Below are 17,369 nucleotides of genomic sequence, written 5' to 3'. Positions count from 1 at the left end.
CTTCAAATCTTAATTTAGACCCATACAACATGCAGACTGTGACAGCAAATCTGTTATTTACCGTATTATTTTCCATGGGTACCGCGGAAAAATTCCGAAATCTCATGCTTCCCCAACATACGTGCTTCAACACATACAAAGAAAAAACATACTCAAAATACATGCAGCGCTCTAGTTCATGTTCCTCTCTCAGAATTCAGATACTTGACATATCAAAAATTCACATGTGAATTACTCACCTTCTGATACATCTAATAGCATTTTAAGGAAAGAATTCACTAACCCTTTCTCCAGGAAGCTGAAGCCAGCAAAACAGCAATTCCGAATTCAAAAACAAGACACAAACATATCTCCAAAGCTGCTACCACTATGCAAGACACTCAGCAGTACAGCAAGCCACCTCTGTGATCCGGGGTTTTCTTACTCGATAAGGTCATTAACTACATTTGAATAAACAAAGATCAAGCAAAGCATTAAACATATTGCAACTCCAACCTATTAAAACTAAAGCTGCTTTACAGAATTATAACCTAGTTTCAATACTACAACAAGAGAAGGAGAGGCAGAAAGAAAACAATATTCTGAAATGGAAATGGGGGTCAACACCCTCTTCTCATGTTTCACACACCAGAAGAAAAAACTTCTAATTTCCAGCATAAACTTATTATCAAATCACAGGACAGACGACAAAAAAAGTTCTCCAACAGCTCTAAATCAAGGCTCTGCAATCCCCATTTTACAGGGTCTAGAAAGAAAAAAACCACCCTGTAAGACTGGGAAAACTTTTCATACGTAGCCGTAAATCAGCTGCCCAGGCCCCAATCTGCAAAAAGAATATACAAGTGAAACATCTCAGGGTAGCCTACCATGGAACAAATTTTAATACTAGTTAATTCTATGAAAATTTTTCTCTGATAATAAATCTGATAATGGAGCAATAAACACGCTTACTTCTCAATACTGCTGCCTACCATTGAAGCAGACAAAAGCAGTTCTCTCTAAAGATGGCAGAATGTTTGCTACTTAGAAGGAAGGGTTGAAAACCAACAGCTTTAGTTTGCAAAACAAGCCACAGAAAGAATTAGTCACTTTTGCAAAGTGCTTGTAGATTTTCAAACAAAAGGTAGCACCTATAACTCAAAGATGCTAATGGTAGCAATACCTTCAAATAAATTAGGGAACAACTGAAATACCAGTTTCAGAACAAGCCTTTTTTAGTATTTTAGAAACACAGCTACCATGCAGTTCTGTATGGAAAGGCGTGCCAGAGAGAAAGCAAAATGGTATGTGCGCAGGAAGGAATGTGAACTGTCTCTGAGCTTTCAACTATTAACTAAGGGTTTTAGCAATGTGAAGAATGGAAGTTAATACAAACATCCTTGTAATGCACTAACAAACTTCTCTGCTCTAACACTGGTAACTGCTAATTTAACTAGAGGAAACATTTACAGCAGTGCAATGAGGAGCCAAAAAAACATTCAATGTTTGCCTATTTAGCGATATTCAGAGGGTGACGTAGGGAGCCTCTGTAATTTTGAGGAGGATTAGTATTTTAAAATGTATTGATGTTTGATGCAAACACCACAAGTATCAGATTGATACTTCTCAAAATGTATATGTGAAATGTCCTCAAAAGGGAGTTTCCACTACCTCTGAGGTTTGGTTACCAAAAAGGTATCGTTGAGTAATTTTCTATAAAGCAGAAGGTAAATAGGAAGTTGTTGCAAAGTAGAAGGTCTAACAAGAATATTAACACACGAATCTTAACTTGCCAATTAAAGTATCATTGCATGACTTAATGATCTGTTTGGTATTTAGACTTCATCCACTACCATCTGCAATCCCTAATAAAGGCAATAAAAAGAATTGCAAGAACATTGTATCTATTTTAGAATTATTCTGATCCATAACTAAGTACAATTATTTTAGTACTTAGCACACACAAGTATATTACCTTCCTATTAAGAGCTAATAGCAAATTATGGAAGGTTTTCACTTATACCATCTTTACTGTTCCTCATGTCTGTGTGGAGAGGAGGAAATAAGGTTTTCTAATATAATGGCTCACAACAGTTTGAATGCAGATCAGAATATTACTGGTGCATAAACAGAGAGCTTTCTGATCTTCAGAGAAATGCTTTCACTTACAGGCTCTTTAGAGTCACACAATTTTTTGAAATTTTGCTTTAAAGAGTTAACTTTTCATAAAGGAGACCAAAATAATGAGCATATAAGGCTGGGGGTTTTGCCATTGCAAAGATAAAATGTCAACTCTGAAATGTCACATACTGCATATCACATTCTAACTTTAGTATTTTTTTCTAGTAACTGCTACACAGATTGCACATATGGTATAAAAATGTATGGTACCTTCACAATTAACTTGTTCTATGAGAGCAGAACCATGTTCCCTGTGTACAGATGGGGGAAAAAACTCCACCCATGCTTTAAAATTTACTGCTTACTCTTTCCACTTATTATTTACAAACACATAGTATTAAACCATATAAGATCGATAAGCTAATATGGCAGACTAGTTCAATTGCCAAGAAATTATAGTTTCGTGACTTCTAGTATGGGAAAGTTTTAACCACTAGCTAAGCAAGTTGTGAGGTTTACCTCATTTCCTTTAGCAAAGAATTCCACAGATACACAAATCCCTGCCAAAATATTTGTTTTTATTACTGTACTTAAAGCTTCCCCTCTCGTAATTAACTGTCTTTTCTTACCTCCTAGTTTCTTCTCCAAGAAGTGTGTGTATATTTCTGACATACAGAGATTGTTCACTTTTTAAACTGCTATGGCAGCACATTGACTAGATTTGCATTTTAACACTTAACCATGCACTCGTTGCTACAATCAGTTTCCGTGATTAGCGAATGTGAAATCTGAATCCCAGGAAACTCAGACCCAGTTCCCCAATCCATAAAAAACAGCTTCCTGCATAAGCTAGAACAAGAGATTTAACTTCTTTGTACCTAAAAAGGAGCTGATAGCATCTTTTCTATCACATCAAAACATGAGGACAGACACAGTAAAGAGCCAAAAGTGGCTAAATGCAACAGCAATACAGGGCATAAAGGCATTTAGAAATTAACAAATGCAGCCATGACTCCACACAACAAAACCCCCCTACAAAACAAATTAATAAAAATCACAAAATTCTACTCAGTACCTCAGGTGATTTATTTTTGTGACCTACATCCTGTGTTCCACAAAAAGAATGTGAAAAAAAGTTTTATTTTTACATAACTGACTGAAAATAAAGAGTTGTCATTACCTGCATCTTCCAAAAAATACTGCACAGCCATCAGCACCTTCCCCTGAGGTTGTAGGTCAAGCTATGGAAAGAAAGATAACAACAGTGAAGTATGTGGCTGGTTGAAACTCTCAGGAATTTAACCAGCTCTTTCTAGGGAATCAAAGTATATCATTCAATACCTATTGGATTACAACCCTCTTCCATATCTCACTGCTGCAGCTGAACCAGGAGCTTTTATTCTATTGCTTTTACTAGCATGCTGCATGGCTTTGATGTCTACCCAAAAGTTCAGTGCAGTCAAAGTTCACAGAGTTTTTACACGTCCCTTTCCCGTTTCTGCAAAGAGGTTTGCTGGCTTCTGGTTTTACTATTATTAAACTCATTTGCACAGGAACCCAGTTTTAAAAGTCTGCACGATCCAGTATATGTTTATTCAGAGTACAAACCATAGAGATATCAAATACTGTTGCCCGTAATCAGAAAAATAGTGGTATCATCAAAATTTATTTTATTTTCCCCTCAAGCCATTACACATGGTTTCTGTGGCACATTCTACAGACAAGCAAAAACAAATGCCTTTTAATCCAATAGCTGAGGTCAGTTCCTGCACTCGGAAAGTAGCTGCTAATTCTTAAACTGCTGCCTTCATAAAACCTAAGAAGCTATTAAGCATGAAAGAATCTGATTCAGTCTTCACTTCAGCACAGAGCAAAGTATCCCTGAGTTAATGGTAAATACACCTGGGGGGCGGGGGGAAGAAGGAAAAAAATCCAATTACATTAGATACACCCATGAACATATCCCCACAAATCCTATTATCCCAGTAGGGTAATGACTAAGTTTTCGTCTTTAAGGCAATGTCTGACACTCAAAACATTCGCCCAACAAAGCTTGCAGAAGGCAAAGATGTCAGTTATGGCGACTACTGACAGGCTGTCTCTCCATACACAAAAATAACCTCACAGGCCATGGTAAGTGAACTAACGTCTCTTTGCTGGGCATGATGGTCTGTCCAAGTCATGACTGAGGTCACAGAGAGGAAGTTTAGATGACGTCTATGTGGTACCTGCTCTATGGATAATAAGCAGAGGATTTCAGACCATTGAATCGGCTAAAACTGATCACTAAAACTGATAGCATTTTATGACATCATTAAACCCTTAACACATTAAAAATTCTTTGCAACACACCAATTAAATGAATGAAACATATTTGGCATTTCAGAAAACTGGGCTCATGGTTTTGATCCTCCCTGTCTCTGTCACTTTCCCCTCTCTCTAGACATACAAAATAAAACATATTTTGTATTTTTAACTTTCTGTTTATTTGAGGTTTACAGTACTAATTGAAATTAATTCACATACAATTTTTAAATGTTGTCATTTGGGTTTATGTAGTTTGACAACTAATAATAACTACTGGCATTTAGACTAAATGTATATTTCTAAGTTTAAAAATACATTAAACCCTAACTGTACCTCCCCCGTTACATTTCTGAGATTGATACTTAGAATTGTACTCAGTATGATGCAGAAGCAAATGACACTCAGTACAAGATGCCATACCCTTTGCCTTCACATACAAACAATTGTTCGGGGGACAGAGGCAAGAAAAGATACCAGGATAACAAAAATGGGAATTAAAGGATCACCATTATAACAGCATCAAGCCAACTAAAATTTATTGTAAAAATAAATAAATACAATTAGAAATTCTAACTGGAAATACCTTGGAATAAGCTTCACCTTTCTTTTTCTCTGGATGAATTGCAATGATCAGATACAATTTAAACATCTGCTATTTGCTACAAAAACTGCTACGCTTTATAAAATAGGCATTCAATGTGATATATGCCATTATTTAAAGCACTAATGCCATGGATTCTATTGTCAATTTCTTGAACTTTGATTATACATTATCTGTTTCAAAAATGCTACTAAAATAATTGTCTTACAAGCCCTGTCACACATGCAAAAGGGATCGAATACTCATAGCTTAAAAGGCATAAGGCATCTGTTCAGCTTGAAAGAAACATAACCAGGTCAGCAAGTTTAAGGAATTAATCTTCTTCCTTACCCAGAATTCTGCTTTGCCATTGCCTTTCTTGCACCGCTCCGCCAGGAGCGACACGCCTACAGTCACTTCAGATAATGGCTCTTCTGCTGCTTTCATGAGAACAATCTGAATCACCCGTCCTTCGTAAATGTGGGCGTCAAAAGTTGATTTCCATTCTGGATACATGGTAGGTTTCTTCTGAACTAGAGTTTTTCCTCTCTCTGAAAGCCACAAAAAAAAAAAAAAGAGCAGAAACTGTAAAATCAAGTAATATAGAACTAGTACTTAAACTCAACAAAATAAAACGAGAGAATCCTTGTACTGAAAACAAAACCAGACTTACTACTACTTGTACTGTGGTTAAGACAAAATTTAAATATTCAGTTCTAACACTCATGACTTGGAAGGCGAAGCTCACCCTGACAAACAGGGCATGCAAAGGCAGTGAAGGTGTTAACATGCAGCCAGAGAAACCAGGAGGGACAAATCCCATTCTGGAATTCAGAAGCTGGTTTAGTCAGTCACAACTTGACAGGGAATATTTGCATGGCTGCTTTCTGGTATCAATCTCCATGACATGTCGTCTGATCACAGCGAAAAACTGCTGCTATATGATAAATTAAGATACGTCTTACACTGACCTAGTTTAAATTGAAACCAGTGGCTGAAGAGATGAAAAGCTCCACATTTCATTAATCTACTTCCAAGTTATCCCAACATTTCACTTCTTTTCATAAGTCATTCTTTGCTTGGCATTGTACTCTCTTCTCTGCTATGATTGCTACTTTTTAAAGGATATTACAAGGCCTTATGTGTCCTCTCTAGCACGTGCAGACCTGGGGTAGTTAAATAATAAGAAAAAGGTTGAAAGGGCCTCCATAAACATCTTAATTTTTTGGTAACATTTACTCAGCCTTCCATAAGAGCATCTCTGCAGACTCCTTCCTTAGCAGTTTTACAGTGCTTCGCTATTCTTATTAGAAGGATTTTTTCCTAATACAGTTTCAGTGTCTCTTGCTAACAATTAAGCTAATTTCCTCCTGTCCTTACCTCACGCACAGAAAACAGCTGGTGGCTGCACCATCTATAACAAGCTTTAGCATATTTCTAGATCTGGGTCTCTTAGTAGTCCCATCAACACATCCAAAACGATACTGCCTCCTAAGCAACCACATCCAGCTCTTCACTGTGACTCTGGCACACGATGCCACCTTCCCAGTTTTTCCTCTGTGATTGCTGCCAATCCAATTATTCCCCACTTGTGCTCAGGTAACTGAATATAAATTTTGTACATTCTGCACAATTTCTGCTACTTATCAAGATCGTTTGCTGCAATAAAAGTGCTTTCTAAGTGCCTCTCCAGCTCTGAATGATCCATTTTTCCCTTATGTAATCTGTTCTTATGATATCAAGGCAGTAGGCAAAGGAGATTAAATAGTTGGACCCTTCTCCAAGAAGCTGCAGTGTGGTTTGTCTCTTAAAATTAGCAATAGAATTTACATTCGCTTGGATGAAAGAAGAATTAGATACTTATTATTTAAAAATCTTCCTGGAAACTCAAGGCAAAGTTTGTGTTCATTCATTAATAACTTGCTCGATGCACTGCACTCAATTGTGCTGAGCTATCCAAACAAGAGTAGTAAATACCGTCCTTGTACTTCTTTATTAGGGAATGCTTGCCAACAACAGCATTACAAATTACAACTTTGACACGCAGACTCAAGCCTGCTTGCCAAAGGGCATTCTGAAATGTTCAGGAACAGCCACCTGAGGACCTCCTCCATTTCAACACAAACTTGAGCATTCCTCAATTCTACTCAGTCAAAAGCTTTTATCCTGAACTTGGGGAACCCTGCAGAAAGAAAAACTCAAATTCTTAGCAGTGCAAACCTACTTCCAGAGCCCTGTACTTGGTATTCCTAACTATGGAAGAATTTGGAAATATTATGGTGAAAATATATAGGGAAAGCTGAAACAAAACATAATTTAGAGATTATTAGGATGGACAATAAAGGCACGGGGGAATTCAAAGCAGGCTGTCTCCACAGCAAGGCTTTTACACTTGGCTATTTTTTGGATTGCTAAAGCTGGACCCCTTCATCAAAAAGGCACAGCTCAGGAGGCATCCTGGGAATATGAGAAATTGCACCTACTTGCAGAACCTTTGACAATAATTCAGGGTTTGCAGAAGCAGCAGCAGTTTACAGAAGAGTTGGTAATGCTCTTTGTAGGATTCTTAGAGGAGAACTATTTCAGTCCATTGACAGGACTGTCCCTATTCCCATGTCCCAATTAATATCTGCTTTGATCAGTTACTATATACATTTTTACCCTATGTAAAACTGAAAGAAGTAATCTGAATTACTGACAACAACTTCCACCCTGGCCATGCTGCTTTTGTAATTAAATTCATACTAATCAAGATTTGTCATGGATCACAGTGTCTCCCTGCAAATGAACACTTTAGTGCCAGCAAAGATCAGCATTTAACACACCACTGTTCTTACCCCTCCTGTATTCAGGCCTCCTTTGTTTCTCTGCTAACTCTAATGGCTTCAAAACATTTTACATGTTTGTAAATTGGCTTAATGCCTAACCATTAGGCAAATTATTTTCTTCCTCCTATACAAGAAGGTTTTCCTTGATCATGTTTCAGCATGCGAATCCAACAAAAGTTATTCCAGATCTTGTCAAACTGATAATGGGAGCATCAGTTTCTTTTCCTGATTACCCCAATCAGTGACTGCTCCAAGGTTCACTGCACTCTCCTCTCACATTTTTCAGTCCTTCAAAGACACGCGCAAGCAAAGAGGAGAAACATTGGGACAATTCTACTTTTCAAAAGGAGACAGCTGGCGAAAAAAAAAAAGTGGATTTATTTAGACTACTTCCACCTCTCCACATATTTTGGCAGCTGCAACACTTTCAACACCCTTTCTTCAGAGGTTATCCCAACAGCCTAGGAAACTGCTTCTTTAGAGCTTCCTGCATTCTTTGATGTTTTGTGAAGTCCTAGAACCACAGCGCAGGATTGCACAGCTGCAGTCTAACCCCATACAGCAATTCCCTCTCATCCTGTTTGGCTACAGTGATGTATTCTAGCTAAATGCCACAAAATATTAAAAACTTTCAGTCCAGTTTCTGTAAAGAAGCGGTCTTTGAAGGCTGAGGGCCTGCTGAACAGGGAGGTGCAAACAAGACCTTGGGTGCAAGTCACTCTAAGGAAATAATTACGCCAAAATGCCTCGGTTTCCACAGCAACAACAAACTACACTTCTCATTAATACCTATCCTCCAAGCCTATAAAGATCATTTACTATACTATGCTTGAGGATGGTGTTCTCGAACCTGCTGCAGTTCAGATCCCTCCTCATGGCACTCCACTACACCACTCTCTCCCCTGCAGAGCTGCTGCAAGTGCAGTCTGTCACTTGCGGAACTGGAGAGAACAATGTTTGATTTAACATTTGCAAACCTCTGTCATGCAAAATTAATGACTCACCTTAACCCCTGCACTAGTGACATTTCAGTGGCTTCACCACATCTTTTGTGAATAGTTGTGTGTTGGTGGTGAAGTAACAAATTAGAGATCTTAGACTTCACCTACCAAGTGCTGAAAACTCTGGTTGCAGTACAAGAAAGTGCTGATAAAGAAGTCTTGTTTTAAGGTGGGGATAAAGACAAAAGTCATTGTTATTGCTCCCATTCTGAAAGAAAAGCTCATGTTGAAGTGCTTAGTGTGACAGGAACAGCAGGACTCATTACCATTCACAGACTAAGAGGGATTGCAGTATTTCTCAAAACCTTATTTATATTCAGAAAAGCATCACCATTTGTAACCTCACCTGTAGTCAATGCTTCCTTCATCTTGATAGCACAGAAAGGTTGTAGTTGTTCCCCTTGATTCTGTACAGGTCCCAGCTCAAATGAGTTGAAAGATATCCGTAAGAAGGGGGCCATTGCTCACAATGATACACAACCTAAGTGGAAAGAAGGAAATAAAAATCATAGAATAAAAGACTTGGTCTGAGACTTGTAAGAAAACAATACACATTTCCCAGCAGCCTTCATAGCTGATAGAACCTATCCTCTAAAGTTTGCAAGTCCTGAATGGGGCTTTGAGATCATGAGCCTGAAATACAACTGGGACGTATTGAAACAAAAAAGGTAACATGTACAAATAAAGACTGAATTTAAGATACCCCTTTAACAATATCCTGTTATAAGTAAGTAGCAGTTATGACTTTGACTTGGACCTGGCTCAGTTTTTAAACACAGAGACCCTATTCATTAACACACAAGTATATAAACATTTTTATCAGATAGGCAGTTCACAAACTAATAGACAGATTGTTTTGTTTTTTTTCTTAAACATTTATTTTCCTCACACCTGGAATGAAGGGTGGGTTGGGGGAAAAAAGGGAGGAAGAAGAGTTTTGTCTGTTCCACACTTTCCTTTCCCAGTATCTCTCATGAAGCAAGGAGGGAGAACTAGAAGCAAAATTAGTCATCTAATGCTCACATTATTTTGTTGCTCTTTAGGTACACATTATTTTCTTTTGTAATTGATACACAGCCTCAAAAATTCCCAGATAGAATTCTAGGCACTCATAGGCAATCAAATGATAAAAGGAATGCCTTTGGTTAATTTTATTTTTAAAGATTATCTGAGAAACTACTGAACCTACATACAATTTCTGGACACTGCAGCAAAAACCACTACCAGATGTACAGTAAGGGTAACACATCCTTAAGCACGATCAAGTAATTGCACTGCACATGAGCACTTGATCAATATTAACAACCTAACTGGTCCGTACACGAGTTCACACTTACTTTCTCACTTAGATAAATGCAGTTGCAGAAATTTCTGAAACCTAGCTGTTCCACTGGGTACGTGCACATTTGATTTTTCATACTTAATATGAAAAAAATGTACATTCCAAATACCACCAAACTGAAGCAAGTATAACATCACATGACTTCTATTCAACATTGCATTTAACATGGTACTGTACGAACCCTAGGAAATGTCACAGAGCTAGTGATTCAAACTCTGAGCCTCCATACCTGCACATACCAGGCAAAGGGAAGAGGAAGAGGTAGAAGAACCTCCAGCACTATTGCATCACCTGGTTTAAACTGTCAGGAATTGCAAAAAAACACCGGTAATTTCTAATTTGGCAAACCGGTGTTTCACGACAGTCTTCCCTCATTCTTAAGGGCTCCGGAACTTAGAGCAGATTTCAGTTTACAATTCACAGCACCTTCAGCAATGAGTTAGCCCTGTAGCTTGTATGTCGGTATTGTTTTGTTAAGCAAAAATTACTCATTTAAAGGGTAAGAGAACAAAAGTCATTTAATAGCAAGGGAATGCTAGTGTGATCAAAGAATGAGGGATGCAGAGAAGGAGGAACTGGGAGAAAAGAGTTAACAAGGTAACAGGAAGAGATCATGAAAAAAAATAAAATAAAAGAACTGAAACTGGGCTGAGGTGGCCTTTTGACTGTAGATTGTTAACCAGCTCAGTCAAGCAGCACTAGGAAGAACATTTCAAGCAATCCTGCATGTGCTTGCATTTTTTTAATGTAAAGATATCAACCTGAGAAGCAATTAACATTCCTCTCATATCTTTTAAGGCCCAGAACAGTCATTTAGATAAAAGACTGTGAAATCAGAGCCTTTGCAGAAAGACAGAGTACAGCTCCTGACACCATTATTTGCACATCACGCAATCTCCCTATGCAGAGACTATTCTCAATAAATGGAAAAATTTTATGACTTTCTAACATTTATCAAGTTAGTTTTTATTAACTGTTTCCCTACTTCCTTTTCTATAGATTAACACAAAGTTAGAACACAGGTTTAGGATTACTTGGCACCATTGTCTCGCTGAAGAACTGAAAGCCACCACTATAATTCACATTCACGCAGACTGTCATCCAGACTCACAATAAAATAACAAACCTTCCCCACTAATCCACTGGTTATTGCAGCTTGGGGCATCATTTGATGAGACTGGGGATTGAGATAACCTCACAAAGAAAGAAAAATAGACAGCTTTTGTAAAAATTAACAAATACCACCTGATACCTCACTTTCACAAATGCAATGTAAACACAATGCTCATCAAGAGTTTTAATGAGGAACACATTTTAGCTGCTCAAGAGACCTTGTGCTCACTGTGTTCGGAACTACCCTCAAGTGACTACATGACTTGCCAACACCGGATCACATGTAGTTACTACTCAATACGGATGTAAAAGAAACCAGATTTCATCATCATTCGCCTCTAGGGAAACCAGTTTAAGACTCAATTAGGCCACAGGTAGAAACAAGCTGAGTAGGTCAGTGTGTAGCTCCCACTGGAAAGTTTATTTGACAGAATCATAGGATTGCAGGGTAATTCTGGCTGGAAGGGACAGCCCAGCAAGAAGTCACAATTTCCAGTGAGTCTGGGACTACACTAACAAAAAATTGGAAAGCACTGACAGAGCTAAACTAACAATTGCATGATTTCATTCAGACCATCTGACTCAAGCCAATGTTAGTCCTGAAACAGAATACAAGGCTTTAACATTTACTTCTTTAACTCCAAATTAACAAATATAATAGAAACAGGTACAATGCATATGCATTTCAAATAATCCCACAGTCTTCCTCAATTCTGATAGCCAAATCATTTGAAAGCCGTACTTTCAGCTCTGCTGCTTGGTTTTGAATATGGTTGGTTGTTTTAGTTTCATTGTACTTGGCTTCACAGTGCAATCTCAAATGCTCACTCAGAAATACTACACAGAAGAGATTCAGCAGTTAGGAGAAAATACCAATATACCAAAATTTCCGATGATGTTCAGATGCACTTGGTCCAAGGTCACTGTGAAACTATAAGATACCTTTTTGCTTTTCCATTTAACAACAACTTAAAAAATCCAAAATATCTCAACAGCTTATTTTCACACAACAAACTGCCTGCTCCTGCCAAGCTTCTGTATCCTTATACATTATGCTTTTTCCACAAAAGTAGAGGTTTTGAAGTGACTTCATGCAAAATCTCACTATATGTGATAGACTATACTGTGAGGCAGGGAGGTTAAGTGAGAAAGGAGGGTTTGGATTTGCTCCTCACGTACATTTTCCAATCCTTCTCTATGCTAAGATATTGCAGTGAGATAGTTGACAAGTATCAGCTGTACTGCTGTAAACAAAAACATATCCCTCTAAAACTGTTTTTGGCAGCAAAACTCAGTGAGAGAGATTCATTTTAATACAACAAAGTTTCTCAAAATCCCTCCTGAATACACTCATCCAAAGTTTTGTCACATTTGAAAAGCAAAAACATTAAGAGCAATACATATGTTTCACTTGTTGCATTTTAGACAAGAGTCCCTCTCTAGTCTCTGTGACTATTTCAGAAGTGACAGAAAAAGCGTTCACTCTAGTTTTAGGAGCTGTATCTGTCAAGAACTGAAATTGCAATAAAACACCAGCTATGTTTGAGGGAGATTTTACAATCTACTCATACAATCTGCATTGCTGCTATGAAGTATTAAAGCCAAAGTGTTTTCCCTAAAGGGTGTGATTTTATCCAAACCAACTGGTGGGAAAAATGAGATGCGAACTCCAAAAATATTGCAAGTCTAAATCACAGGTTTGATATCTCGAACAGTTTCAAAGACATACGCAACCTGAAAAAAAGCTAGGGGAAAAAATATCTTCTAGTAACATAGTTCTATATGAAGTACATGGTGATGGCCACACTGATTCAGAGTACACCACCAGATGCTGTCCAGCACAACATTCATCTGCCCTGTTGCAAGTTAAAACCACATTCCACACGATCTGGGATAGATTCTGCAAAATCCACAGTAATTTCCATGAAGCTTTAAAATTGAGAGCATTTGACTATTTAATATGGAAAGAAAATCAACTATGTTACTATCAACTATAATATGCATGACACAAGGGGGGGAAATTAAAACATCTTCGCATCAATGTCAACATCTGCTGGATGAACAAATACTCCGTTTTCACATGGATGTGTTTGTAACACACAGTTTTAAAGACATCTTCAAAATAAATTAAAATCTCAAATATTCCAAGCAGAATTTTCGCAAGATTTGCTAGCACAAAATTCACGTTAGATTAAAAATCTTCTGCACACAGACACAAGGGATAGAGGATAAATTCTGTAGTTTCTCCCCTTCCAACAGCGCACAGCAGTTACTTGTCAGGGTTCCTTTGTTGCTGTAATTCTGCCTTGTTATAAACAGTGAGGGCAAGCCACCTCTAACACAATCCAGAAACAAAGACACAGTCGTGACTTTTACAGAAAGCGGGAAGTAACATCAAAGCAGTACATCATCTGGAGGAAACGCTGACATTGGCCAACAACAGAGCACTGAAGAGTCTAAAAAACTAATGGGCCCAAACAGAGCACAGACTGTTCTGTCACTGATAGGGGACTATACATCCAAGATAAATACAAATGAGAAAAAACTCCCCTGCTGATTTGAGCCTCTGATTTCCTTGTAGTAGTCTGTAAAACATTTTGCAAACGGACGTAAAGCTGCACGCACATGTCATGGCTTTTCCATGCCGTCTCACAGAAATGTGCTGGATGGCATGAAATGACTGCTTTCTGCTTAGCTTCTTGCTGAGGCTGCTTCCAAGGCCACACAAATGCTTTGGGAAATACCAACTGGTAGCCAGCACCACACGTAGCTGACCAGTTGGTGTTCCTCCCTGAAATGATGCAGCAATAACTTTTTTCTGCTTTAAGATGCAAAGATATAGATTATTTCCAACTTACAGGTATCTTTTTCTTATACAAGGGATTCCTGTCCTCCATTCTGGCAATGGACAAGGCATTCAAGAGAAAGATAGCAACAAGCTATTGCCCAACTTGTTGCCCCCACAGCACTTTCAAGAACATGAACAAGGACCTCCTTCCTCTTTGTGTACAGCCCACAAAGGTGATTATGCTACTTTCATGGTGATAACACAAGAAAGCCTGCAAGTAGAGGTGCTGGTAGTGTGATTAGCATCCTTCACCTGTGCACACCGTTAATGTGCACACTGTGTTTTTATTGTTCCCGTGTATGCTGCTTTATGCTCACATTACAGAAAAACCTCACATGAAGCAGACAGGTTGGTTATGGTTCTTAAATAACTCCCTTCACAGGTATTCTTTCAGCTGATGATCAAAATAATCCCATCTGCAAGAGAGAAGAAACAGTACCTGTGCTGTAGGACATTTCACTGAACCAAAGCAACAATGATGCTAACCACTACATTGCACACCTACAGTTCGTCTATAGAGAATTTTGGCAGGTTTCACTGTAAACCCTGGCCTTTATTTGATGTTCTGTGGGAAGAAGTCAGTCTAAAAACGAAGTCTGTTTAAGAGAGGCGTATTATAATTGTTCTTATCAACCTTGTCAAGAAGATAGAGTGCAGCATTCTTTATCAGCTGGACTTCCCTAGGCACTACCGACTATTGTACTACTGCTACTAAACTAAAGCCTGAAAAACACAACCAACACAAAATCACTATATATCATGATGCTGAATACTCAAAGCTGCCAGAGATGGTAAAAAACATTATCTGCAGGTGCTGCTTTGAAAGCTTAAAATCCCCAGAAGATTTGAAAATTGTTCTCCAAAAAACATGGCTAAACTCATACATTGCATGTAGGCCCCTGCAGGAAAAGGACAATTCTCCAAAAGTACAGGCCCTGCATCAGCATCATTCTTGCTGTTATTTAGGCGTAGCCATTTGTCATTTAGGTTTAGCCGCCTCCTATCTCCTATGAATGGCTTAATTTACTCCAGTTATAATTTGATTCTTCCAAGAATGAAATCCCAGAACAGTAATTAGAAACATGAGGCTTCTCAGCAACTATTTTGATAAACTATCTTATGGAGAATATTTTACAAACAAAATTAAAAGAAACCTTAAAATTAGAACTGCCGGACTATACACTTACGAAAGCAAAATATATCCATTAGGTAATATTTAACAAAATGCAGTTATCTTCAGGAAGTCGAGTGTGAAAAGAGCATCTTTTAAACAGCCCTTCAGCCAAATCACCTACAACGTGGGCAGTAGTATTTCTAAAACAGTGTATCTTCATAAAATGTTTTTAAATAATTATACAACAGGACTATGAAAAGTGAGAAAAGATGACAAGAAATTTAACACCACAATTGAATTTACTTGCTGTTAAATTTAAATTCTAGTATAAATGATGTAAGTTTTGGGGTTTGTCTTTTTTTAAATAGTACATGTAGAATAGTTCACAGAGTCCTACAAACCTAGCTTGGAAAAAACGTTGTTACCATTTTCTTCTTTCCTCCCCAGTATTTTCTTTCAGATACTTCTGCTTTTGTTGGGTTAGGTCAAGGCTAGAAACAGAAACAATGACATAATAAAATCTGTCACTGTTTGTGTTGCAATAGTCTGGAGAAAATCCATCCAGATAAGCCATGTAGCAAGAGATGTTCCTGGGTTTCATTCCACTTGGCCAGAAGCACAGATAATTCCAAGTTTCCACACCTTTTTTGCACGCTCAGCAGTCCCCAAATGCCTGAATTTATGGCTGCTGGATAAATTGTTGATATTTCCCCAACACTCTCAAGGCCAAAAAAAATTACTGATGCTTTCCCTATCATTATGATGAGAAACTTTTCAAAATACGAGCATCAGAAACCTTTTCCTGAACAGGCCAACTCTTTCAATCTTGGCAGTGCAAACTCCAGAGAAGTTTGAGAATGCGGATAGCAGGCAGGCAAGAGCTAAAGCAGACTTGATTTTATGGGGTTTTTGCAAGACATACAGCTCAATTTATTTGAGCATATGATAACATATGATTACTCAGTAACAACAGTTGACTGTTCTTAAAGTGGTCTCAAGTGCGTTGAGGAAGACAAATCTGGGTTTTGCACTAAAAGATTAGTAAGTTGAGGAAATTTTGGACTCTGAAATAGACAGCAGGACAGGCTGTTATGCAGCATATGCTGTAAGATGAAAAAAGCATTTTACACTGAATGTCCTTTTTTGGAAAGGGAAAAACAACATTTGGAACAGCAGAGCTGGCTTTTTTGATATTCCACAACTACTACTTGGGGCAGGGGGAGGGAAGTACTGTCAGCTGCTTTTTCTTTAGAAGTGCATAAGAAATAGCTATTTAAATACTCTTTTTTTTTTTTTTTTTTTTAAACTCCAAGTTCTCCTTCCTTTTTGAACACACAGGACTAAACAGTAGATGAAAGCTCTGTAGGCATGCTGGTTTTCACCATTATCAAAATCAAGTCTGAAACAAAAGTGCAAATGAATCCTCTTCATTAACTTCAAACCCAAATGTCAGGCATTAAACACATGCAAGAGGAGAAACACTGCCTGAAGCCCAAAGACTTTGTTCATTATTTCTGATAGCACAAGCTGGTATTATTTGATAGGTAGCAAGTGGAACAACATGGAACCATTAACACAAAGAGGCTGGCTAGGTGAAGCTCTAAGTGAGTGAACAATTCATTAATATCAAATCACATTACAAAATGGGAGCATGTCCATAATATTAGATAGGAGACAAATCATGTTTTTTTCTGTATGCATGCAGGATTCAAGAGTAGTTAGGAAACTTTTTTTTTTTTAAACATGAGGAGTAAGTAGAGGGTTTTTTTTCCTGTAATTAAATAACACAATCCCCTCCGTGTGAGAGGAAAAAACCTATTGGGTGAAAGGGATGAAGCTACACATCTTCCTCCCTACAATAATACACCCCAGAGCCAAGCTACACACCAGTTCTGGCTGTATGTCACTATACAGAGCCCTGGATGCCTTCAAGCGAGTCCGAGCCCCTGACTAGCTCTCAGCTCCCACTTCCTCAACAACGTTCAAGGAATTTGCCAGTATTTAGTCAGCACGACTAAATTGCAAAACTGTACATCAAGCTTATCATGTGAATATGAGTTCTCCAAAGGAAGCATGCCACTCTGCAAGAGGGTTCATAGACATTTTTGTAACAACCAGCACACTGGGAAAGCCAAG

At 38.1% G+C, this 17,369-nt stretch overlaps 1 protein-coding gene across 5 annotated transcripts in view; it reads right to left on the bottom strand.

Annotated features, from left to right (window-relative positions):
• PRKCD (protein kinase C delta) overlaps positions 1 to 17,369 on the bottom strand; it is a 64,952-nt gene that overhangs the window by 19,493 nt on the left and 28,090 nt on the right. For all 5 annotated transcript variants that reach the window (XM_054838869.1, XM_054838867.1, XM_054838871.1 and 2 more), the window contains exons 2-4: positions 9,163 to 9,297; positions 5,339 to 5,538; positions 3,281 to 3,341 (exon numbers count right to left, since the gene is read on the bottom strand). In XM_054838869.1, the coding sequence (XP_054694844.1) occupies positions 3,281 to 3,341; positions 5,339 to 5,538; positions 9,163 to 9,277 (376 nt within the window). In that variant the 5' untranslated portion in view covers positions 9,278 to 9,297. The remainder of the gene's footprint in view (positions 1 to 3,280; positions 3,342 to 5,338; positions 5,539 to 9,162; positions 9,298 to 17,369) is intronic.

The sequence above is a fragment of the Grus americana genome, chromosome 11 (genome assembly GCF_028858705.1).
Source record: "Grus americana isolate bGruAme1 chromosome 11, bGruAme1.mat, whole genome shotgun sequence".
NCBI lineage: Eukaryota > Metazoa > Chordata > Aves > Gruiformes > Gruidae > Grus > Grus americana.
The sequence above is the reverse complement of the archived record's forward strand: the minus strand, read 5'-3'. Positions and strand labels throughout refer to the sequence as shown.